The 25,723-nt window shown below is 42.5% G+C and overlaps 1 protein-coding gene across 1 annotated transcript; it reads left to right on the top strand.

Moving 5' to 3' along the window:
- Positions 1–94: 94 nt before the first annotated feature.
- CCDC47 (coiled-coil domain containing 47) lies at positions 95–25,459 on the top strand. Its single transcript, XM_033169034.1, has 13 exons — positions 95–199; positions 6,585–6,847; positions 8,949–9,056; positions 10,435–10,609; positions 12,648–12,769; positions 14,302–14,367; positions 15,417–15,518; positions 16,519–16,629; positions 18,820–18,905; positions 19,881–19,939; positions 20,914–21,023; positions 22,489–22,656; positions 24,786–25,459. Exons 2-13 carry the CDS (start codon positions 6,590–6,592, stop codon positions 24,864–24,866), a joined length of 1,446 nt encoding a protein of 481 aa, XP_033024925.1. The 5' UTR covers positions 95–199; positions 6,585–6,589; the 3' UTR covers positions 24,867–25,459.
- The last annotated feature ends 264 nt before the right edge of the window (positions 25,460–25,723 follow it).

The raw sequence follows: 25,723 nt of genomic DNA, 5'->3' as shown, positions 1-25,723 counted from the left end.
CCAAGTCCGCCCCGCTCCCAGCCCTCCTCCTCCCTCCGCCTCTCACCTTTCTTTGGCCTTCAGGCGAGGGGCGCCTGCGCAGGCTTACGCAACTCGCGTACCTTACGGGAGGAGGAGGAAGGAAACCGCGAGCGTAAAGTCCGGTAGGCCGGCGAGCTGGGCCTCGGGAACGTCGTTGTAGCGGCAGCGCCGGCCTCAGGTACCTCGGGGTTGCGCCGGGTGGGTCAGGTTGAAGGGTTCGGGGTACGGGGAGAGGGGCGAGTCCTAAGGGGAGTCCGTTGGGCCCTTCTCTCCCCCTCCCAGGCCTCTGGCTGGTTCCTAAGCGAGTGAAAAAGCGGCTTCATAGGGGTAGACAGTTGGTTGCCCCCTTTGCAGGCCTGGGACGAAAGTCTCTCTGCCTTTCGCTCTCCTTTGGAATTTGTAGGTCCGTCTCCAGGACACGTGTGTAGCCTACCCCACCCCGGTCGTGGGAACGGTGTTGAAATAATAACTTGTGTTTTGCTTTTTTCCTTCCTCCCCCCACCCCGCTCTCTTTTATTGTTCTTAATTATTATTTACAGTGCTTTTCAATTTAGCGTTGCTTGCAAGCTGCCCAAGGTTGCTTTTTTAAATTGCTGGGTAGCTATATAAATAATAAAAAGGGGGGTTATAAAAGCAGAGATTGGTTTCTAAGGTTGTGGTATGGGTTGTTTATCTTGATGGGGGAAGTGTGTGTGTGTGTGTGTGTGCAACACGTGTATGTTCATTGGGAGAGGACAAAATATCTTAACAGTATGGCATAGAGATGCTGTTTTATGTACTGTTTTATGTCACATAGCTCAGATGACTCTCTCTCTTATAGGAACACTTGAAGTTCCTGCAGCTCAGTGTGTGGGAATTTTGTGACCTGTTTGGTAAAACATGGTGGAAAAATCCAAAGTACATAATCTCTCATACCTTAGAAAATGGATGCTGGCTTCCTGGAATTTGACAGCATAATTTTTTCTTTTTTTCCAGCCTCCGTTTTCTTTTCACCTGGCAGTGTACAGTGCTTGTCCAAAATCACTTAATGTGGCTTAGTTTTACCTGCTAAAGCTCTTTAACTACCTGCCATACTCAGATTTGGAATTAAAAACCACTGGAGGGAAGAGCACTTTTGTGCTCCTGGTTGGCCACTGTGCAGACAGCGTGTTGGACAAGATGGGCTGTTGGCCTGATCCGGCAGGCATTTATTCCATTCTTAAAAAGGGTAGATAATTTCCTGGTGCATGCTTGGAAATGGGGGGGGGGATAATCTGTAAATCTGAGTATGGTTGTTGGGGAGGAGTGGGAAGGCTTTTTCAGCCAAATTGAGTATAGTTCTGAAAGGGAACAGTCCTAATCAGGCTTGGATAAACCTATTTTGTTTTTTTCCTACAATCCAGTGGTTCATCAGCTTGAGTTTGAGGTGAAATGATAGCTAGGGTAGAAGAGCCAGATACAGAGATATCCCATTACTTGCTGCTCCTAGGAGCCGTACATCCATAAGCCAGGGTGCTGTCATAACTAGAGGAGCCTTCTCTAACCTGGTGTCCTCTCTGGGTGTTTTGAACTGCAACTCCCATTATCGCTAATTCCACCATGCCGCCTGGTGTTGATGGCAGGGGTCCAAAACATTTGGAGGGCACCAGGTTGGGGCACACTGGACTCAAATTGCTGCTTGCCCATGAAGCTCACTGGTTGACCTGTTTTTTTAAAAAATAAAACTTTAAAACCTTTACATATAAATTCCAGCTTTTCAATTGCTTATACATTTCTTAAACTTTCCGCCTTTCCTTCCGTGATGTTCTTAAATCCCGTCCCATTCATTCTAGTAGACATTTCACCTAACACATACACATTCTTCACTTTCAAGTACTATCTTTTTTCTTCAGCAGCTCATATTTTGAATGCTGCTCGCAATTTCATCTGATTATATTTTTTCAGATATTCCAAAAGCTCGTTGACCTTGAGCCAGTCTCTCCCTCTCTTTCAAAACTTTCAGGGTCACTGTGAGAACAAACAGCTAAACTACGCATCAGGGTTTCTGACTGCCTAGTTTGGTGGAAACCTTTTTGATGTTACTGTGTTAAACAGTTGCAGGTCAGAAAGTCCTACTGCAACTGTCAAGTAATCTATCTGAAGAGCTCAGTCTTACCTTCCACCTGTGCCTGCTCTAAACAGATAGGTATATTGGTAGGAAGACCAGAAGTACCAGGCATATTAAGGGTAGGGTGATTTTATTTTATTGTCTATTTATTTCACAAAATTTGTACACCCACTTTATCATAAAAGCCCAACACTCCACCCTCAGCCCCAGTTTATTTATCTCCCTAACCTCCCTGCAAGCAAAGCCTCCGCCTGCGTGTAACCTGTTCCTGCTCCTCCCTCTTCAATCATCTTCTGGTCGTGGGGAGATGGTTGAACAGGAGAGGGAGGTGTGGAAGTCCTTGACGCTATGCCAGCCTGACCTCTCTCTCCTGGCACTGCTCTTCATTCTCCAATCCTACAGCTCCTGCCTCTGACTCTTGCCTCCTGGCTGTTACAGACTCCCCCAGATCACTGATCCCTCCTTCTTAGTCTTTCTCCGCAACTCCCCTTCTCCCAGTTGCCCACTCATCGGTATTCAGCCACCACTCCTTAGTGTCCAGCCCAGTCCCTAATAACGGCGAGGCAAGTAGAGAGACTGGGAGTTGGCTACATTTTTAGTTTGAAAGCAGCTTTTACTCTGCACACTTGAGGCAATTTGGCATTCAGGGAGAGTGTGCCAAAAGCACTACAGCAGCCTATTTCTCCTCCACGCATCCTTTTTTATTTCCCAAGCCTGCCTGCTTATAAAACGTAGCTGATGGATGGGATGGAGGGAAGCGCTCTGGCTGCTCTTGCTAATTTTAGATTGCCTAACCTAGATTGAGTTCCTTTTAAGGAGCTACCCCTTTTAACTGTGGAATACGGAAGGCTTCGGTGTTGCAAGTGGCAGGTACTGACAACAGGCATTGACAGTGTCAGTCTGTAACATAACCCTAACAAGGACCTGAGCTCCCAACGATACTGTGACGTGAGATTTGCAGATGGGTGAAATTGATTTTTTATTGATTGCTGTCCAAAACAGCAGTCTTCTACCAGCAGCAAATGGAAAGAACTTCGCAGTGCCACACAGTAATTTACTAACTATACTGAGATGTGTTATGTGAGTTATGGGCGATGACAGTTGCTTGTACAGCAGGTGAGCTGTATTTTAACCAGGGTGGATTTGATTTAAATCAAATCGATTTAAATCACTAGTCAGCAAGACTTGATTTAAATCACTAGTCAGTAAGGCTTGATTTAAATCTTTTTTTTATTTTTTTACAGGAAGACTAATTCTTGCTGGTATAATCTTAATATTTACAACCAGATGAAGGTTTCATTTTTGGAATAATAAATTTTCAGAGTAGTTTTTACAGTTATATCAAAAATTACTGATTTGGTTATACTATTAGAAATACATTGACAGATAATTATGAAATTATTGTGAGGTTTAGTAAGTTAACTGTGTATATTTGGACAACTTTCTGCTGTACTTTATTGGAAGGAGAAAAATAATCATTTCTTTAATAACAATGTAACAATTTATTTAACTAAAACAATAACATTATAGCATGTGTATCCATGTTTGTTAACTGATGTGGTTAACCATTTTAAAAAACAACAACAACCTTAGACTGAGTTTTAGCACACATGAAAAACTTAAAACAAATCATTATTTCCTGATGAATAGCCCTTGGACTATAATGTAACTTAAATAGAAAACTATCTTTAGAAAGATTTTTCCTCCAAAAGCATTTTATTTTAAAAATCCAATTTAAATTAAAAAATGTGATTTAAAAAAATAAATAAATCATTGATTTTTATCCACCCTGATTGTAACATAGGCATGAGTTCTATAAAGTGAAGTCCAACATTGGTCTGCTTCACACATTAGTGCTTTTTTAACTATAGTTAAACCATGGCTTAGTATTGTGTGCTATGTCCAGAGGCTTATATATGATTTGTTTACTGCCCACAAACCAGTCTGAAGCCATGGTTTTTTGTTGGCTTAGAAACATTGGTTTCTTTTATCCATGACTTGAACCAAGCAGTCTTCCTTAACTATGGTTTATTTTGCATCCCACCCCACACTTGCCAAGCTACAGCAAACAAGAGCAGCTGCAAAGTGAACAAAATTTTGGAGAAACAAGTCATGCTTTGTTTGATCATAGCTTGTTGTTAACTCATGGTTTGTTAAATAAACTATAGCTTACCATTCTGTGCAGATCAGGTAATTGTCTGCTGGACATTTTCAGCTTAGTCTCTCAATAAACTTTTGACAAAGTCCATCATTTCCTTAAGTAAACTTTCCCCCCCATTTGCATGCACTGTCATCATATATACAACCTTATGTTGGAGGTTGCACTTTTTAGCTGTGACTGCTAAACAGAATGGAGTCTCCAGACTCTGTACTTCTGAATACTAGATGTTTGGGATAAGTAACGGGGTGGTTTTTGACTTCATGCTTTGATTGCGGGCTCCCAGATTCATTTTGCTGATCACTTTTGAAAAAGAGGGGCTGAACTATATGGATGCTTTGTCTCATGATCCAGCTCTTAAATTAGATAGGTTGCAATCGTATACCCATTTACCTGAGACTAAGCCATTGAACTCAGGGGGACTTACTTCTGTGCAGACAGGCATTGGATTGCACTATCAGTGCACAAAAGGTGGGTAGTCCAAACCAATGATTTGCAGACCTGACTGGCTTCCCTATGGTGACAGAAAGGAGAACAAGCTCAAATTCTAGTGTGTTCAGGAAGAGGCTTTGTCCCTCTACCCTCTACCCTCTTTCCTCTTTTATATCTGAGTAATTGAGAAGTGTGGTGCAATGCTACTTCTCTGTAGCTAAAACGAAACTTAGGGTGTGGCTCCCCCTCCCCAGTAATTTATTGTTCAGTTTTTGTTTTAACAAATCAACAACGGATTTAGTAGTACACCTATTCAAAAACAGAGGGTAACAAGTCAACAACAGATTTAGTAGTAGTTGTTGTCGTTTAGTCGTGTCCGACTCTTCGTGACCACATGGACCAGAGCACGTCAGGCACTCCTGTCTTCCACTGCCTCCTGCAGTTTGGTCAAACTCATGTTTGTAGCTTCGAGAACACAGTCCAACCATCTCGTCCTCTGCCGTCTCCTTCTCCTTGTGCCCGCCATCTTTCCCAACATCAGGGTCTTCTCCAGGGAGTCTTCTCTTCTCATGAGGTTAATGGAAAAAAATAACTGGGTACTGAAATAAAAGGTGCAAAAGAAGAACTTACACCCCAGTTAACAGTGGCCCATTAAAGTATGCTTCCCGCAGAGTTAAAGAATAAACACAACAGAAAAATTAACTTGACTAAAGCAGGCACCAGAGGGGGAAAAAGAAGGCCTTCTCAAACTAGAGTTTAATTTACATAAACAAAGTAAAAACTCTCCATCAGTCTCTAGCCTTTCTCAGAGACTCTGTTACACCAAATCAACTGTACTTTATCTAAGAACTTTCACTCCCATACTCCCAACCTTCAAAACCCCCACCAACTCCCAAGGTTAGGAGCACTAAACGCTTTGCAACAGAGCCTTATATACACAGAGTAACGCCCACGCTTCAGCCAATTAAGAACAAAACACCGGCACCCGTTTCTTCTATTTCTTAAACAAACAGTACTGACATCAGACCGGCTTAGGTATAATTTCAAACCCAACAGAGGTGGCCAAAGTATTGGAGCCTCAGCTTCAGGATCTGTCCTTCCAGTGAGCACTCAGGCCTGATTTCCTTCAGAATGGATAGGTTTGATCTTCTTGCAGTCCATGGGACTCTCAAGAGTCTCCTCCAGCACCATAATTCAAAAGCATCAATTTTTCGGCGACCAGCCTTCTTTATGTCCAGCTCTCACTTCCATACATCACTACTGGGAAAACCATAGATTTAGTAGTACACCTATTAAAAAACAGAGGGTGACTTTGGCCACATACCTATAATTTCTTTTACTTTCACGGGTGTCATGTCAATTAGTTGAAGAACTGTCTGCATTTGCTCTTAAAACAGTCCAGATTTGTGCATATGCAGCTGTTAGTACCAGTCTGTAGTGGAAGTGTCCACATGCTTCTTTCCTTTCAGTACCTTGAGCTTCTAAGTAAGCTTCCCTGTCAGTGCAATTTTTCATAATTAGGTGTACTAATAGTCCAAATTTCCCCTTTTAGGTCTTACCGGTAATATGCTGGAGGTGGCTTTTTGCTCGTAGAACCATGTGTCTGCCCACAACTATTTCTCTCGCCCATGGACATGTCTTACATTTCCTAGAAGAGCATAGTGTAGAAGTGTTGTAACATGACCACCACATCTTTATTTGTGCACCTGATACGTAAATGGCATGCAGCTATAAGTGCAGATTGATGAACTTCCCAGCGTGTTGCTTGCAGCCGACAGGGAGTTGCTGGCCTCTTGAGTTGCTATTTTAGGAAGGGGCATGTGCTGGATGTTTCTGTATTCCCAGGTCTGAAGATTTCGGTATTTGCTGCCTTTTTGCTATTCCCAGCAACAATGAGAAGCGTGTGCTTCGTGGTGGCTGCTCTCTTCATCCCATGGGGCCTCGCTTGGGCAAAGTTCGATGAGTTTGACGACGGCGATGACATTGTGGAATATGATGATAATGACTTTGCTGAGTTTGAAGATGTGATAGAAGATCCTGTGACCGAATCTCCCCAGCGGGTTGTCACGACCGAAGATGACGAGGAGGAGGCCACTGTTGAGCTTGAAGGTCAAGACGAAAATCTTGACTTTGAGGACGCTGATGCGCAGGTGATAATGCCGGGGGGGGGGGAGGGCCTGGCCTGTTCTTTGTCATTTTTGGTTCGAGGGAAGGTTGCTGATGGAGGAGTTACGAGGTCGGCCAGTCTATTCCACTGGCAAAGCCAGATTTTATGTATTAATCAGGTTTTATGTTGTGTTTAATTAACGATTACATTTCTGTACTGTTTTTCACGAACGCTTCCAAAGTGGGATACAAAGATGCAAAGCTTAACATTAGGGTTACCATGTTTTGATGAGCAAAAAAGAGGACATGTTTGCCGACTTCTGCTTTTAACTATGGATTGCTGCGATGACTGTATACCCATGAAAAACAGGACGTGTCCTGGAAAAAGAGGACATATGGCAATCCTAAATTCAAAAGACTAAGTGTTGAAGGAAAATAATCATTACAGAAAGCAGCAGCAACGTTAAAAAAACAGTCAGCACAGGGGCTCCTTGAAAAACAAAAGTATTGAGGTGTTTTTTTTTAATAAAAAAAGAACAGTAGCAGGCGTGGGGAGGCATAGGAACTTCTTGAGAAGGGGCGTCGCATAACACTGGGGCATTAATGGTAACACCCCTGCTGTAGAGAAGCGAAATGCAGCATTGCTTGTGGCAGGAGGTTTGGCAAGCATTCCCTCATGGCTGGATGTGGTCTTTGCAGCAAGCTTTTCCAAGCCTTGGAAAGCAATCATGTGCATGTATACTTGGAAGTAAGTCCTGCTCAGTTCAGATAGCTGAATAGATGTAGGCTGGCAGTCTAAATACTTCAAATCTGCACCATCTTTCTGCACGTGGATTGAGTGCCAGGTCGGACAATCATGTAGGCTGTATTGAAGTAACACATCATTGCAATCAGATGTCTTCTTGGCATCCTCATTCTTTTGAAGTCACATCCTTGCTAACTTGATTGATCTTGCACTGTACCTCAGCTCACATGTTTGTGTCTGCCACCTCCCATTTCATCCACCTGATGGAATAGGCTGTTGCTTACGAAAGCTCATGCCACACCACAATTAAGCAGTTCGTCTCAAGGGTGTTACTGTGCTCTGTCTTCCAGTTACCACAGACCTATAGATTATCTTTAGCGTTGCAAAGGCAGTAGGGCAGGGAAGAGGAAGGTAATTCAGCTTGAGGGCCACATTCCATCACAGGCAACCTTCCATGGGCTAGTTACACATGGTGGGTGGCACAGCTGATGAGACTTCTCTTCCTTTCTTCAGAAGGCTACATTGCAGGCCTGCAAAAGTCAAAATTTTCTACATACACCCAGACATAACTCTCCATCCTCTTTCCAGGCAAACAGGCAGTCTTATCACCAATCGGGGATATGTTCAGCCAGGCAAAACTGCACTTGTAGAGTGCATGGAACAGAGCCAGTCGTGACTGAGGCCTGGAGAGAGGCCAGATGGAGGGCAACACCCAGCCTCTGAACCTGAGGAGCATCTGTAGATAGGATTCTATTAAATGCAGACACCTGGAGACTTGGTGTCAATGGCACATACCATGAGAGCGCTCTTGCATTAACTTCCTTTTAACGTTTACAGTAGGGCACGTTGTCCCTTTGTTGTTTGCGCAGCCTCCGAGTGTGGATTAACATTGCCGCCTCTTTGCATTGTGTGTGCCTGCGCTAGGAAGAAGCGTAGCTGGCCATCCCATTCAGTTTCGTTGCAGAAGTGGATATGAAAGATGCAGCCCTCTTTTTCCTAGCTAGGCAAACATAGATGTGCTGCACTCCACAGCCACCCAGATGCTATCAAACATAGCAGAGAAAATTGCAAACAATTACCGGGTTTCCTAGAAGCAAGTTTAATGTCTTATGCCGAGCTACTCTGAATCACCTGAAGGCACATGCTGCTGTTATATTTAATCCAAAATCTCAGTTTGCTCAGGGGCCCAATTGGATACTATTTTGGAGCCCTATGTGAGCTGCTCTGAGTTTTCCAAAGGAAGATTAAACTATAAGGATTAAATGTCACAATTCAGGGCGGCACCTTCAGTTTAAAGCTATATCCACTGGCAATTCCAACAGTAAATATAGATACAGTAGAAGTCTACTTCATTGAAACATCTGACATTTTTCTGTAATTTTTTTGCTTGATTATTATAGGAAGGTGATACAGAGAGTGAACCTTACGACGATGAAGAGTTTGAAGGCTATGAGGAGAAACCTGATGCATCTCCTGGCAAGAGTAAAGATCCTATAACAATTGTTGATGTAAGCCCATGTACTAAGAGTTCTACATGTAGCCCCTAATTAACAGTAGCTCATAGTGGCCCTAACCTAATTCAACATCACTAAGCTTCATTGGGTTGTTTCAAACCAAATAATACTAACAAGTAGATCCTGTTGAAATCAGCAGACTCGGCTAGCATAAGTGGGTTGATTTCAGTGGGTTTGCTCTTGAGTATGACTTAGTTGGATGTAATTTTTCATGAGCTTTCTTGCGTTTGCTGTTTTCCACTCCCCACCTCCCATTTCCACAGAAAGGATACAGATTTTTCTGGTGCTAGCCCCCATGTGAAGTTAGTTGCCTGCCCAAAGCGATCTTCTGTTCTTTCAAAGACGCTGTGCAGTTGCTCGGTATCCTGTCATTCTTTTCTAGTAACTGATATTTTGTACATTGCCTGACATTGCAGCAGCACACTGGCAGTGCTCAGGTTTTAAGTTGTAGAAAAAGTAATTAAATTTCATTAAATTGTAGGGATGAATGGGGCAGAGTTGTTGTTGTTGTTATCATTATTATTATTATTATTATTATTATTACAGTAGTACCTTGGTTGTCGAACGGCTCCCGAATGCCGCAAACCCGGAAGTAAGTGTTCCGGTTGGCAAACGTTTTTTAGAAGCTGAACGTCCGATGCAACTTCCGATTGGCTTCAGGAGCTTCCTGCACTCAATTGGAAGCTGCGGCTTGGTTTTCGAATGGTTCTGGGAGTCGAACGGACTCCTGGAACAGATTAAGTTCGACAACCAAGGTACCACTGTATTATTATTAAATTAAATTAAATTAAATTTGTATACCGCCTTTCATCCGCAGATCACAGGGTGTTTCACAACATAAACATACAAAATGAGAACACATAATACAAAACAAAAACAAACCAATAACCCCTCCCCTCCCACAAATTTAAAAGGCCACAAAATGTTCAGTCAGCTAAGATTGCTCATAGAGAAGTGTTTTTGCCTTGTGCCTAAATATATGCAATGAAGGTGCCAGGCAAGCTTCTTTGGGGAGAGCATTTCACAAGCAGGGAGCCACTGTAGAAAAGGCCCGTTCTCAAGTTGCTGCCCTCTGGGCCTCTTATGGAAAGGGCACACAAAGACAGCGTCTCAGATTATGAGTGCAGGGTCCAGTTTGGTTTGTATGGGGAGAGGCATGCAAAGCACCGAGCCACTGCCCAACACAAGGTTGTGTTGATTTGATATTCTCTCTGTCTCAAATTTAGTAACCGGTCGTTCCTAAAAGAATTTTAAAAAAAACAACACACAAGGTGTCTTACAACTTGCAATCAGTTGTTGTTGTTGTTGTTGTTGAGCAACTGATTTCCTCCCAAAATGAAGTAATTTTAACAATGTCCAAATTCAACCACAGGTCCCTGCCCACCTCCAAAATAGCTGGGAGAGTTACTACATGGAAATCTTAATGGTGACGGGGCTGCTTGCTTACATCATGAACTACATCATTGGGAAGAATAAGAACAACCGCCTGGCTCAGGCCTGGTTCAATAGTCACCGGGAGCTGCTTGAAAGTAACTTTGCCCTTGTTGGTAAGTTGCATCCTTTTTTTTTTTTTTATAAGATTTTTATTATTTTGCCATAAAACAAAACAGAAACAACATTAAACATACATAAACACAATAAAAACATAGTACACAATCAACAATATAGAACACAACAATAACATACAAAAAAGAAAACTTATACAAACCTTACCAAATACCTATCTTTGTTTCTCAACTTATTTTTTTACTTCTTGGGGGGACTTCCCCTGGTCCCTCCTCTGTCTTCAAAAACATATATACTCTTTAGGTAGCTTCATTTCTTTTCCCATTAACTTATGCTCAATATCTTAATGCTCTTTTAATTTATTTAAACCCATATATTTCTTAACTTGTATTCTATATCTTAAAACCTTCTTATACAAATAGATCTATCACATCAAAAATTTCTTCTAAACCATTATAACTAACCTTAAACTTCTAAAGCCGATTCTTCTATATATTTCTGCTCAAATATTCAAACATTCAATTTAACATACTTAGATAAATAGTCCTTGAATTTCTTCCAATCTTGCGACACCTTCTCCTCCCTCTGGTCTCGGATTCTGGCGGTCAGGTCTGCGAGCTCCATATACTCCATCAACTTCGTCTGCCATTCTTCAATTGTCGGTATCTCTTCACCCTTCCAAGTTCTTGCCAATAAAATTCTAGCCGCTGTCGTGGCATACATAAAGAATACTCTATCCTGACTGGGTATCTCTTCATTGGTCATGCTCAAAAGAAATGCCTCTGGTTTCTTACAAAAGGTAATTTTCATTACCTTCTTAAGCTCATTATAAATCTTATCCCAGAAGGCCTTTACCCCTGAACACGACCACCACATATGATAAAAGGTACCTTTCGACGATTTACATTTCCAACACACATCCGACATTTTAGAATTCATTCTAGCTAACTTAACTGGTGTCAGATACCATCTATATACCATTTTCATTACATTTTCTCTTAAACTATTACATGCAGTGAAATTGAAACCTTTCTGCCACAATCTCTCCCAGTCATCCATCATAATATTATGACCCACATCTTTTGCCCAATCTATCATTGTTGATTTAACCAATTCATCTTTCGTATGCCACTCTAGCAACAAATTATACATCTTGGAAAGGTTTTTAGAGTTCGATTCGATCAGTTCTGTTTCCAGTTTTGATTTGGTAAGTTGCATCCTAAAGCCCGCCTAGTAGCTTCTTACTCCTTCCCCAACACATGACCAGAGTTACAGGAGAGGTGCTGAGGATTCATAAAGTTGGTGTGGATCAAAGCGTAGCTTGTCCCAAGAAGGTGGCATATAAAAGGGGAGGAGAGAATGAATTTAAAGTGTGTGCAAAATCAGCCAAGTTCTTCAAACCTCCTCCCGAGTTTTTCAGTTTTCAGTTGTGTGAGCTGAGATGTCAAACGGAGGAGTGAGACATATCTTGCATTGGAGGGCTGAAGGCTGGTGAGATGCTAAGGGAATCAAGTCAGGGGTTGAAGAGGTAAAAACTGAATGCGGAAAGTGCAGCATCTTAGGGAAAGGCCAGCTCTGAGCGAAGAGGGAACAATACTCCCACGAAATCCATTGAAGTGTTGGAAGGAGCAAGAAAAAGAGCAAGGTAAAATTGGGAAGAGTACATTGCTGAAATAGATAAAAGTGACAGTCTGCTTAGAGATCGCAAAACTTAAGAGATTGCAAAGATTGCAAAGAGATCAGAGACGTACTTACAGAAGACAAGTTTGCAAGAGTGCACAAATTCAGTGAGCTGGGGATCGTTCCAAAAGGGGATACTGTTGCAGGTCATTTAAGGCTTTTCAGATCCCCAACTTCACGTTGAAGAGCCTGAAAGGCAACATGGAGGCACAGCAGTCACTGGAGTATTGGTGCAGCATGTTGCAGCTACCCCATCCCCATTGGAAGGCAGGCTGCAGTATTTCATACCGACCAAAGCCTCTTGAGTTGTCAAAAGCGACCCTCCATAGGGCATACTGCAGCATTGTCTTAAGTATACAGTAATAAACTTTCGTTGATCGGCTTATGCTTTCTTTTAAGGGGATGATGGCACAAATAAAGAAGCCACAAGCACGGGCAAGCTGAACCAAGAGAACGAACATATTTATAACCTGTGGTGCTCCGGGAGGGTGTGCTGCGAGGGCATGCTTATACAGCTCAAGGTATGAGAGAAAGCATCTCGGTGTGCAAGTTGAGTATTTAGGCAGCAGACTCCAAATGACTTCACTCTGTTAAAAAGCACAGGAGGACGAGGGCTGGTGGGTGGGGTGGAGTGGAGTGGGACGCAGACATTGCAAGACCCTATAGCGTAAGTGCCAGTGAATCAAGCAGCACCTCTTTTTGGAATTGACTACCCAGGTAGTATTTCATTATATCAATAAGTGCCTTTGGGATGACATCCACACAAACAATCCATATGAAATGGCAGTGGTGTTCACTGTATTATTATTATTATTAATATTAACTCTGTGAAGAGAGCAGGAACAGAACACTTGTTTCCCGATAGGAACTACAGCTGAGCAGAAGAGAGAGAAAGTTCGGAAGCAAACTGGGGAACCAATAGCTTAGCCCCACCTTTCACCATGACAGAAAACAGGAGCATGTGGAAAGGCAAGGCTCCATTCTGCTTGGCTGCTTCCAGGAGGAATGCAGTTCATCTGCCTTCCTGCCTCAGCAGACATGCCTCCCCAGCCTGATCTCCCACCAAGACAGGGCCTAGGCAAATGCTTGCATTCTGGCTCTTGTTTAGATTGGTTAACGTCCTCCCTTCTGAGGTGCGTCTCGTCATTGTACACATTTTGGGTCAATGCACACCGTTTTGCACAGGCGGGAAATGGAGGATGAGGACAGAATATTCCTCCCATTGCAGTGTTGCTGTTGCTGTTACTGACTGCTGTTTATTTGGTTTAATTAACAATCTTGAAATGTTTATGCATTACATGGTTTACTTGTTAGGTTAAGCTGTATGTAACTTGCCCTAGGACCACATGGCGAAGGGCAGACTAGGCACATGACGGGGCTAGACCTGCTGGAGCAGCTTCTCAGGAGGAGCATAGTGCTGCTTGCTGGGAGCAGTAAGATAGTGGCTAGGTTGGGGCTGCACAGGCGCATCAATGAGAGGGCAGTGTTGGTTCTGCAGCATGCCTGCATAGCTCAAATCTCACCACTCTCTTGCTCCTCTTCCTCCTCCTCTTCCTCCCCCTGGTAAGCAGCAGCAAAGCTGCACCCCACTGGGCTAGCTGCTTCTGGGGTTGCAAATGCATTTAAATAAAAATAAATGTGTGGAGAACACAAATGATCCCAGAAGGTGGTATTGAAATTGCACAAAGCAGCAGCTTTGCTGAAGATAATCATGCCTTGGTCTGGTCATGGCACACATTAAGTTTCCAGGTGGAAGAAGATATTGCTAATTTCTCCAGACCAGGCCATTTTGAATTCTGTGGTGGTAGAAGAGCAGGGTTTAAATGTAATAATATGAAAGAAGCAATAAATAAATACCAAGCTCAGATGATTATTGGGAGCTGCAGTAGATCTTCCTTGCACTAGCAGGATGTGCCAGTATTTACATTTGTAAGACAGGGAGTCCTATGGTACATCTCAGATAAGTTGGCTTTAATGGGCCTTGCAAGAACATGCCATTCTATGCTGTAAGTCTGCAGCAGGGTTTCACCCCGGTCAAAATGTTGTCTTTCAGTTTCTCAAGAGACAAGACTTGCTGAACGTTCTTGCTCGCATGATGAGGCCATCCTGTGACCAAGTGGTAAGTGTTTAGTTCTGTGGCCTAAGGGAGCTTTAAGTTCATGAAATTCTATTTGAGGTGCATGTTATACACAGAAATGAGTGGATTCAATGCTGCCATAGTCAGGCTGAGAACGTTGTTAGTTAATAAAAGCAACTCCCCCAAATTTCTAGCACTTAAGTCTGCGAAGGCAGACTTCTTAACCCGTGGTGTCTGCTGAAATTCTCAGAAACCTGAGGGAATATCAGCAAAACTTTGGAAGAGGGAGCATGGGGCTGTATTGCTCTACATAAGAACTTGCCTGGCTCACTGTCCGCATCAGAATCAGACTATGTTACGCAAAAATAATTATACACACATTTTGTAATTTATTCTGGCTGCAGAATTCTGTGTTTCTTTGTATAGAACTACCGAGAATTGCTCTTGCTGCATGCTGCAACTGAAAGCGTGTAGCAATGCCAGCCACTAATAATACTCTCTGCAATTCATTCCTAACCCAAAGTTAGGAATTACTGTCCAAAACGGGAATAGCTGTGTGGGCATGCAATGAGAGGTTGTCCTGCCAATTCCTCCCAGTTCCCTGCCATCATAAGGGGCTCGAATGTAGGACTGTGATTTCTTTACTGGGAATATCCTTTACAGTAGAATTAAGCGAAGCAATGCTTCACTTACTGGGTGGGTTAAAAAGACTGCAGTTCAGTTTAATGTGGTTCGAACTAAACCTTTGACGCTGCTTAGGGTGATAAAGTAATGCAGTAAGTTGTCCTAGCAGTGGTAACACCTTGCTGCTAGAGGGGACCTATTATTTGCTCACCTGGTGTTGTGTTATGAAGGAGAAGTAGTCATTTATGTTATGCCCTCTTGTAATTATATTTTAGAGGACCTTTGTAATTACCTTGGGGCTCCCATCCAACCTGACCCTGACCTTTGCTGATAGCCATTTGTAAAGCCTGAATCTATTTACACTTTTGGCAATGGCATAGAGTCCTGGCCACTGCTTTCCTCTTTCTTGTATTGATGTCCTTTTTTGTGCAAGCCTGGGTGTGAGAATCATTCTGTCTGTTGCTCAGCAAATAAAAGTTACCATGAATGATGACGACATGGATACCTACGTGTTTGCTGTTGGGACAAGAAAAGCTTTGGTGCGGCTTCAGAAGGAAATGCAGGACCTGGTATGTTCCGGGACATTGGGAGGAAACCAGAAAAATACGTAATGTACTTGAAAATGCATAAAGATGGCATTTGGCCCCAAATTACCTTAATGGTACACTTCTTTAAACCACCTGATGTAGTCTGCTGCTAAGAACCCTGACTTGGGTGCAGTCGTTGCCTTCGCTGAACGTAATTCAGCACAGTGGGATGGTACAAATGTACTGCTAAGCAATGGTTTAGTGCTATGTGAAGAAGTCTGGCAGGACCCTCTGCCTCATGTTTTGTCGTCCCTTCATTCTCTGCAGTTCCCTCCCTGGTTTGTCACAATCCATAGTTTTTTGTGCCATTTTGTGGCAAACAGTGGTTTGTGCTTGCTCAGCAAACCAAAATCGAAAACCACAGCATGGTTCTATTTTCTGCCTCAAGCCAAGAAGGGAAGGAATTTCAACATGCAAAGAGAGGATGGAGGAAAAGCATTGGTGGTACACCCAGTTTCCTTTATGATGAAAACGAGTTTTTATACTCACTGTATTATTAAAGTGCAGGTGATACACCTGAGTGATGAGCATATGTGCTCACCTTAGTCTGTCATTCATAAGAATTAATTCAAACTCCCTTTAGTGCCTATAGAATTTCAAGATTCAGCCTCTATGCCAGTTATAAAAAAGAGATAAAGTTTGTTGATTTGGAGCATTTTTGTCTTTATAGTTTACCTTGACATGCCATTAAAATACCCTAACGTATGATGAGGCTTCAGGGAGGTTGTTAAAAAAAACCACCCACAAATGTAATAAAAAACAAAATTGTTGTGTATGCATGTGCATGCTTTCTCTTTTGGGTCTGTTGAGTCTTCAGAGGCACGCGGCAGTCTGTGAATTGAGCAGGGCTTCAGTTCTAGCTCTTGGGAACTTAAACCAGTTCCTAAGGCTTAAGTAAATTGTGCGAACACCTGTTTATTTAAGGGGAGGTAGACACAGTCCAGACCATGCTTGTCATAACATGGCAATTTCTTCTTGACAGAGTGAGTTCTGCAGTGACAAACCCAAGACCGCAGTGAAGTATGGGCTGCCAGAGTCATTGGCTATCCTGTCTGAGATGGGTGAGGTCACAGAAGGAATGATGGATACCAAGGTAATGTGGTTATTTTTTGTGTGGTTATTTTTTAAGATAATTTTTTTTCAGACTATAGTTGGTGTGTACTCTCATGAGAGCTATAACAGGGCGCTCAAATGCTTGAACTTTGTCTTCTGAGGTCGCCATCTACAAAACTGCACCTTGGAACCACCTTACTCATTCCCCCCCCCCCAAAATGAATCCTTCTGTCTTGGACAGCTATGAAAAATGGAACATTCAGCTTTGTGGGCAGGGGTTAACGTTCCCAATTGCAGCAAGAACGATACCTTGCTGTTGTGGATAATTTGAGGGTTGCCCCGGTGTTATGGGAAAGAGTCTTAGACTATTGTACCACCTCCCACTATTTTTTCCAAGTTTGACCATACTTCTCCCATATTTGCATATTCCCTAATTGTCCCTTGTTTTCCAATTCTTCGTTATAACATACAACCGTTAGTTCACACAAGACCAGGATGGTGATAAAGATTTTTAAATTTACTTCCCGCCTTTCACCAGCAGGTCACAGGGCAGGCTGCAACAATTTGAAGCCCAGTATTTAAAAAAAAGGTTAAAACAAACCACAGTCTTAAAAATCTGACTGCTAAAGAGGCTCTTGAGGGCAGTGTAATCTGCAACAGAAATTACATGTTTTTATCCAGGAATAAAATGCACAAAGCATCTGTCTTCCCCCCAAAACAAACAAACAAACAAACCACAGTAACAGGAATAGGGTGCAAAATGAAAACTTTTTCAATATTTGCCAAAAGCTGTATAGTGAAAATGCCAGACGTACCTCTGTGGGGTGGGCATTCCACAAATTAAGGGCTGCCAACAGATGTCTTCTCCTTTACTATTTCCCTCCTTTATATAGTGAAGAAATTTTAATGCAGGGCTCAGGGTTTTTCCTAATTGATAGCTCTCTGGGGTTACAATGCCATAGCAACAACTAATATGTTTCATTGTTATATTATTGTTCCTGGATTCTGCAACCATTCTTCCTAATACAACAGCATAGCCACATGGTAATAGCGGTTTATACGGGGAAAGAAAGCCCTCCTTGTCATGTTAGCTGATATGGTATTACATTGACTCTGGGCACTCTGGGCTTCTTTTCTGACCAAATAAAATTTAGCCGTATCTTTTGTCATCTTGTGAGTCATATGTTATTTCTCTTTAGTGGCATATTCATGAATAAAAATAGGATTTGGGGTAATACATTTTCATTTTAATCATTGAAAATCTACCCAGCCCATACATTTTTTTTCATTTGTCACTTTCTTTTAGAAAGCTGCTGTTTCTTGCAGCAGCTGACTGTGTTTGAGTTCAGTCAGCTGGTCTCCATTTTGATTAGGCAGATACGAAAAGATCTTCAGGGTGCATTATGTTTGTTTACCATTTCATCTTCACTCCTTTTCAGTAGGATAAAACCAAACTGTTCTGATTTATTCAAGTTGATTTTATACCCAGGTACTTTGCTAGGATCTTTTGAGATTTTTATCAGTACCCTAAAAAGATTTCCTGGCTTTCTATACAGTGTCAGCCCAGAGACATCTGATGGACCTTTTTTTGGTAATAAAATCCTGGACCATTGATCTGACCCAGCATGGCTCATCTTGTGGTGCTGATTGCATCATTATGGATGCAACTGGGGGTGTGTGTAGTTTATTCTGGTAGTGTAAACTATTTCATAAGCAAAGAAGAACTCCTCAGAGTGCTTTCTAGGAGCATTTCATTTAGGACAAAGCAGGGAAGGGCCATAGCTCAGTGGTAAAAGCATCTGTTTACTCTGCAGAAGGTCCCAGGTTTAATCCCTGGCATCTCTGGGTAGGGCAGAGAGAGAGCCCTCTATCTGAACCCTGGAGGACCACCGACAGTCACTGCAGACAGTACAGGGCCAGATGAACCAATGGTCTAAGGCAGCTTCCTACGTTACGGTACAGTTGTACCTTGGAAGTCGAACGGAATCCATTCCGGAAGTCCGTTTGACTTCCAAAACATTCGAAAACCAAAGCACAGCTTCTGATTGGCTGCAGGAAGCTCTTGCAGCCAATCGGAAGCCCCATCGGACATTCGGCTTTCAAAAATAGTTCGCAAACCAGAACAGTCACTTCCGGGTCTGCGACATTCAGGAGCCAAAACGTTTGGGAACTAAGCTGTTCGACTTTCAAAGTACGACTGTATTCCAGATCTTTTTTCTTCTTCTTCTAGATGATCCATTACCTCACCCATTACGCTGACAAGATTGAGTCCGTCCATTTTTCGGACCAGTTTTCCGGTCCAAAACTTATGCAAGAGTAAGTATGACACAATAGAGTTGGGGATTCCAAACTGGCCTGGTCACATAATTTATTTAGTTTACAGCAGGCTTTGCCTTTGGCTTCTCTTCAGCACCAGAGGTCAGTTCTACAGTATGTGTAGTGGGAGTGCTTAAAAAATGGCCAGTCAGTAAGAAAGCACTGGGTTTTTTAGAGCAGCTATATGATCCAGCTCAGGCACGCCCAAACTCGGCCCTCCAGATGTTTTGGGACTACAACTCCCATCATCCCTGACCACTAGTCCTGTTAGCTAGGGATGATGGGAGTTGTAGTCCCAAAACATCTGGAGGGCTGAGTTTGGGGGTGCCTGAGCCATCTGTTGGCTAATCCACAGCTGCTTGAAGAAGGATACGCAGAAGGAATTATAGGTTGTGTACCAGTTACTGCCCATTAGACCATCATGCTTCCCGCAGCACTCTGCTAAGTGGTCTGTTTTGTAGCACGTTAGAGGTAACGGTCTTCCTTCTCTGTGGAAGGAGCAGATTCCCATGACAGATTCTCCACTGCTGGTAAAGGACACCAGGATGCAGTTGGGCTTCTTGTAGGATGTTTCCTCTTGAGTGCCTTAACACTCTGCAGTGGAGGCAAGAGAGACTATTGTCTAATCAGATTTTTTTTTCTCACCAGTGTTTCCGGTGGGGTTTATTGTGGGAAATGTATTCACAAATGCCCTGCAAGGAAGTGGTGCTTGTTTAATTTATTCATTGCTTTTTTTCACCACAAAGCGACTTACAAAGCAAGTCCTAGAGCACTCAAATTTTTGCAGGAAATTTCTGCGATAGCTTAAAATCTTCTAGACTGGCCATAATGAAGAATGTGTGTAAACACACCCAAAACAGGAGTCCATCATCTGTTCGCCTATGGTGATTTTAGTTACTGCCAGGTTTCCTTTATTTGTTGCATTTTGTAATATCCTGCCACAAATGCTTTTTTGTTGTTGTTGTTCTCTGCTAGGGAAGGTCAGCCTTTGAAACTGCCTGAAACTAAAAAGACACTATTGTTTACTTTTAATGGTAAGCAACCATGCCTGTTTTCAAACTACTTTTCTTGAGGGTGTAAAATGTTATAAATTGGGAGCACATTTCACAGTAAAAATATAACTTGTAATGTCTTGTGGGTAAGAGTTTATTTGTTTTCAGTACTGTAGTAGTCTTCACCCCCCCCCCCCCGTTGTTATAAGAGGGAGGTCAAAATAGGGCAGTGTCCCAGAATCACAGTCACAACTTTGTTCTTGCATACCAATGCAGGTGAAGCAGGAAAGATAATGGGGGGTCCTAGAGAATCTTTTGGCAAGAGCATTTCTAAATACTGGAAAAAAATCTATAGTTGTCCTCTGTCAATGAATTGTGCAGGAAAATCAGCTGTGTGCAAAGGTTATGACAGTCAATGATTCTAAAAGTGTGGGTGAGTTGGAATGATGCAGTCGAAATAAAAAAATTAAAAAATTGTCCAGTAGTACCTTAGAGACCAACTAAGTTTGTTCTGGGTATAAGCTTTTGTGTGCATGCACACTTCTTCAGATACTTCCTCAGATTTTTGTGCACAATGGAGCACAATAGGCAATTAAAAAAAAAATCGCCTGCGTCAGACCAACACGGCTACCTACCTGAATTTGGAATGATGCAGTGATTCTGTTTAGGAGACAGTGTTTAAAACAGGGGTCGTAATCTCTTCGTTGTTGGATTACACTCCCATCAGCCAATGGTCAGGGAAGACATGACAGCTTAGAGGGTCACAGTTTAGCCACCCCTGATTTAAAAACCATATGCTTTTTGCTTTAGAACTACCTTTTCCCTTGTATAAAATTTTGATAAACTGTTCCATAATAAACTAATTTAATCAGCTAATTAATGAAGCGCCCATCAAAACTTCCGCTCCAAAAGTGGAGTAATGCAGAGACACTTCTGTTCCAACTGTTGTTTCTGAATTCTTTTCCTTTTCTTCAATGCCTTTAAGCTTAGGAAATTTTACTTTTGCTTTTTTCTAGTGCCTGGGTCAGGCAACACCTCCCCAAAAGATATGGAAGCTCTGCTGCCTCTGATGAACATGGTTATTTATTCCATTGACAAAGCAAAAAAATTCCGTCTGAACAGAGAGGTAGGTCATGTGCTTAATCGATGTGTATGGCTCTTGTTAAAAGTACAGTTTACAGAATCCTTGATAATTCCATTACTGTCGCCTTTTCCCGCTGACTAGCATTACAGGTACAGGTGAAACTCGAAAAATTAGAGTATCGTGGAAAGGTTCATTTCTTTCAGTAATTCAACTTAAAAGGTGAAACTAATATATGAGATAGACTCATGACCTGCAAAGCGAGATATGTCAAGCCTTTATTTGTTATAATTGTGATGATTATGGCATACAGCTGATGAGAACCCCAAATTAACAATTTCAACTTTGGGGTTCTCATCAGCTGTATGCCATAATCATCACAATTATAACAAATAAAGGCTTGACATATCTCGCTTTGCATGTCATGAGTCTATCTCATATATTAAACTCCAGTAGCTAATGAAAACAATTGCTTACATATTGGTAAATGGACTTTTCCATGATATTCTAATTTTTTGAGTTTCACCTGTAGTTGCAAGGGGACATGATATAGCTGAGAAGGAATATAGAGGTCATTTAGATTGGGGAGTGGGGAATGGATTCAGTCAGTGGACTGGATCCTGACCTCCCCTAAACATTGTGGCCCACGTTGACCAGTGGGTGTAACCGCCACGACTATGGCAAGCATTTTCCTTGGCCCACGCAGTTATATTTCAAGCTTTGCAGGCAAAGGAAGTGAGATTTGCAGCAGCAGCTGCTGGTCAAACCAGGCAGGCAAAGATGGTGTTTCTCTGCATGGCTGGCTGTAAGTGCCAATCAGCTGTTTGGTGCTCATAGTAGGTGCTGCTTTGGTCAGGGATCAGCTGTACTACAGAGTTCCCAGTTGGGAGCTTGATAGTGTTACCAATTTCAGCAGGGCTTATCAGCACCAATCAGCTGATAGTTTGTGCTGATCAGCTAAAACATTACTGATTTTTTTATTTTTATTTTTATTTTTTTATTTTTATTTTTTATTTTTTTGGTAGCCAAATATACAGGTGTGGGGCAGGTGAGTGTCAGTTGTGGAAAACAACCTCACAGCCAAATTAGGCCCTGTTGGATCTGATTTGGCCTGCGGGCTAGCTTTAGATGTTCAGGGTTCAGGTAACGTCAAGCTGTAAATGTTAAACCAGCACAATGACATGCGCTTGGAAGAACACAGAAAACCAGTTTCAGTGCTGGATAATTGTTGCATGGTACTCTTTTTAGAAAGGGAAGAGCGACTATGCACTGTACCTGCCGACACTCTCAGTCAAGAGTCATCGAGGGCAACTCGCGTAAACGTGTCAGAGTAGTGTGGTGTAATATTGTAATCCAGCCAGTTTTGACCGGTTCGGGACTAAGTTTTGTCAGATAGGAGTATCGAGAGATTTTTATCTCCCGTGCTGAGCTCATTGCCACACTGCCTGATGCACTAAGGGTTTGCTCATACTGTGACTTGTTTGTGTCTCTCCCTTGCTTCGGGGCAAAGGGCAAACAAAAAGCGGATAAGAACAGGGCACGTGTAGAAGAGAACTTTCTGAAACTGACTCATGTGCAAAGACAAGAGGCCGCTCAGTCCCGCCGGGAGGAGAAGAAACGGGCCGAGAAAGAGAGAATAATGAATGAGGAAGATCCAGAGAAGCAGCGCCGCTTGGAGGTAAAATGAGCTTTTTAGATGCAAGCCTCATTGTACTAGGGCAGGGTTTCCCAAACTTGAGTCTCCAGCTGTTGTTGGACTACAAATCCCATCATCCCTAGCTAGCAAGACCAGTGGTCAGGGATGATGGGAATTGTAGTCCAAAAGACAGCTGGCGATCCAAGTTTGGGAAACCCTGTACTTGAGCATAGTGGAAAATGCTAGGCTAGCTGGCGCTTGTGAGGTTAAGAGCACACCCTTTTCTGAGGTCTCTGGTGTGTTTAAAATAAGCATTATAAGTTTTGAATGCTCACTTACTGTAAAATTCATTGGTGACCCATGTGTCACCGTCCCCCCACTTCTGCTTGTCTAGTTTATACATGGTAATGGGTAATGGGAAGAATGCATCACTTTCTGCTTCTGTTTGCATGCAGAAATAGCAGATACGGTGGATATACAATGGAGATTAATCCATGGAAAGTGATTTGTAGAGATAAACTTTTTAAGTGAGTCATTAAAGTGAGAAGTTGTGCTCCCCATGAAGCCGTTTGGAAAGCTTCCATAGCTCCAGCTATAGCCACCTGTGTACACCTTGCCTTTTACATTAAGTTTGTAGGCACCCTGCTTTTCCTCCAGATTGAGCTGAGCTTGGGTGTCTGCCCCAATATCCCAGAATGAAAGATGTCAGCTTTTGCAGGCACTCTTGGGGGTTTAGATGGTCACTTGATATCATTGACCCTCTGATCTAGATGTTTTTTCAAAATTGTTCTGCTGTTTTCTCCTCTGTTGGCCCATTAGGTTCCTATGTGGGGTCTTAGCATTCCACCTATGCTTCCTCATTCTAGCCCCTTAGTGCTACATGCTTTAAGGCTCTAGGCGCTATATCCTTAAGATCTCTCCAGACGGAGCTTTGTATTTTTCAGAACAACATGGTTGCATGATCCCCCAATACAGGTTTGGCCCTCCAAGTAGCTCAGCAGGTGGTAGTGCCTTTTCCCCCTGTGACTTTCCAACCCCATGGAGGAAACATCAATATCCAACAAAGCCTTGTGGCTTGCACAAAACCTATATGTTAGCAGAGACTTGTTTGCTCCTTAAAAAAAAAGAACTTACTTGTTATTTTCATTTTTACAAAATTTGCACGTTGACATTTTACCAAAATACAAACCATACATTCATCATCGACTTCCTTCCCCCCTTCCATGGTTCGTTTTATTAACCCTTTACCGCTGCTTATTCTAATCATTCCATATTCTCTCAGCTTTATTTCAATATACTTTATACTGTTGTTCCTTTTTGTCCTTTCTTGGCAACTCTTACCTAGATGGCTTTGAATCCTTTGCTCTGGCTTATGCCCCAGCAATGCTGAATGGTAATTTTAGTCAATTTTATTAATGGGTGCAGCAGCTTTAGTAGTCCTTTGAGAGAGAAGCCCCTTAGTAGAGTTTTGTAGGGCCTCCAATTACACAGTCACAAGACATTATAAAGATAGAAATCTTTGCCTTGGCCAAGGCAGCCTTTTGGGTGAATTATTCTGCAGAGATCTGCAGCAGTAGAAATTGGTAACTACCAGGATTGGCTTAGGAGGTAGCAATTTCCTCTGTTGGATGTCCTCCTGCCTGTGAAGAGAGGGAAGGAAAATCTTACCAGGTACATTTCTGTTCTTGTAGACAGGAGAGCATTGTGCCCGGTTCCTGCCAATGTCAAACCAGTCAGTTCTCTGTTCGGGTTTTGTGGTAGGTTGGGCTACTTGGGACTCTTGCATGTCCAGCTGTAGAGTGGATTACCTGGCCATATTTTCTTAGTGATTGATTATTGCAGTGTTTTGGCTTCCAGCCAGCCTGGGTATTCAGTGGGAAGTTGCACCTCCTTAGCAAGTCATATCATTTTGCTCTCCTTCCTTATAAGAACAGAAATTCACTAGGCAACTGTTTATTTCCCCACCCAACAGCAAGATGTGGGATAGATGTTTGGATCACCCACAACAACCGAGTCACACACGGTTGCATTTGTGGCACAACAAAATGATTATCTGGAAAAACCGTTAGCCTATACTCCCAACTTTATTTCCTTGATGACTTTGAATTCATACTTTTGTTTTTACAAACAAAACACACACGGACTCACGCAGTTTGTCACCTTTCCAACAGGAGGCTGCTTTGCGGCGTGAGCAGAAGAAACTTGAGAAGAAGCAAATGAAAATGAAGCAAATCAAAGTGAAAGCCATGTGAAGAACAAAGCTGCAAGAAACCTCTTTCTTGGTGCCAACCCTAGAATTGCAATTTGCTTCCTACAATGAACTAATTATATTCCTGACCTTAATCATTGCCCATTAAGAACCACTTCTGACACTAGCCTTTGTTGCTCATGGGATTATGTTCAAAGCGTTTCTGTGAATGTGTACATGTGGTAAGGTTTGTTAGAGCGCCAAGGAGCTTTTCCTGGGTGAATCGCAGGATTTTTCCTGGAAACGTTGCGTGGGTCATCAGTTCTGATTTAACTTCCACATGTGCCTGCGTGCACTGGGTTGCTTCAAAAAGTGATCCCATAAACACCAAAGTTACATTTCAGTCGGCAGCAAGCGAGGTGTTCTTTGCATTGACACTCCCAGCAGGTAGGATACAACCCTGAAGCCCACTTCAGTCCCCCTTGGTGTGTGGGACTGGACTGCTAATAAATATTTTCAGGGTTGCAGCCACTGTTCTGGTTTTATGTACATGCAGATGTGTATATAGAGAGCTTTGCAATTGTCTTCCATGTTGTTGGATTGTTCATTTTACCCTACTTGCTTGGGAATTGGAGAAAATTGCAATATTCCTTGGAATTCTTTGACTCCTTGTTTCTTAAAAAGTATGTGTATATATACATATATATGTGTGTGTGTATATACACACACATATATATATGTGGGAAGCTTCCTAGAATGTGCCAGCAATGCATATGCACTTTGATACTATTTTTGGGAATGGGGCAAAATAAAGACTTAAAATGGCCAAAATTAAAGAACAAAAACCAACCTTCACGATGGGGGAGTGGGGGTGGAACGCCACTCCTGTAATTGGTGCAGCCAGCACAGTTAAATATCAAG

This window comes from Lacerta agilis, chromosome 14 (assembly GCF_009819535.1).
Source record: "Lacerta agilis isolate rLacAgi1 chromosome 14, rLacAgi1.pri, whole genome shotgun sequence".
In the NCBI taxonomy this organism is placed as follows: Eukaryota; Metazoa; Chordata; class Lepidosauria; order Squamata; family Lacertidae; genus Lacerta; species Lacerta agilis.
Note: the sequence above shows the minus strand (reverse complement) of the source record. Positions and strands in the feature narration are given on the sequence as shown.

What these genes read in the sequence shown, in the direction of transcription:
- CCDC47 (XM_033169034.1), top strand. Translation starts at nt 6,590, where the DNA reads ATGAGAAGCGTGTGCTTCGTGGTGGCTGCTCTCTTCATCCCATGGGGC. An exon ending in AAGTAACTTTGCCCTTGTTG is followed by an intron (nt 10,610 to 12,647) that starts GTAAGTTGCATC and finishes CTTTCTTTTAAG; the next exon opens with GGGATGATGGCACAAATAAA. An exon ending in ACTATTGTTTACTTTTAATG is followed by an intron (nt 19,940 to 20,913) that starts GTAAGCAACCAT and finishes GCTTTTTTCTAG; the next exon opens with TGCCTGGGTCAGGCAACACC.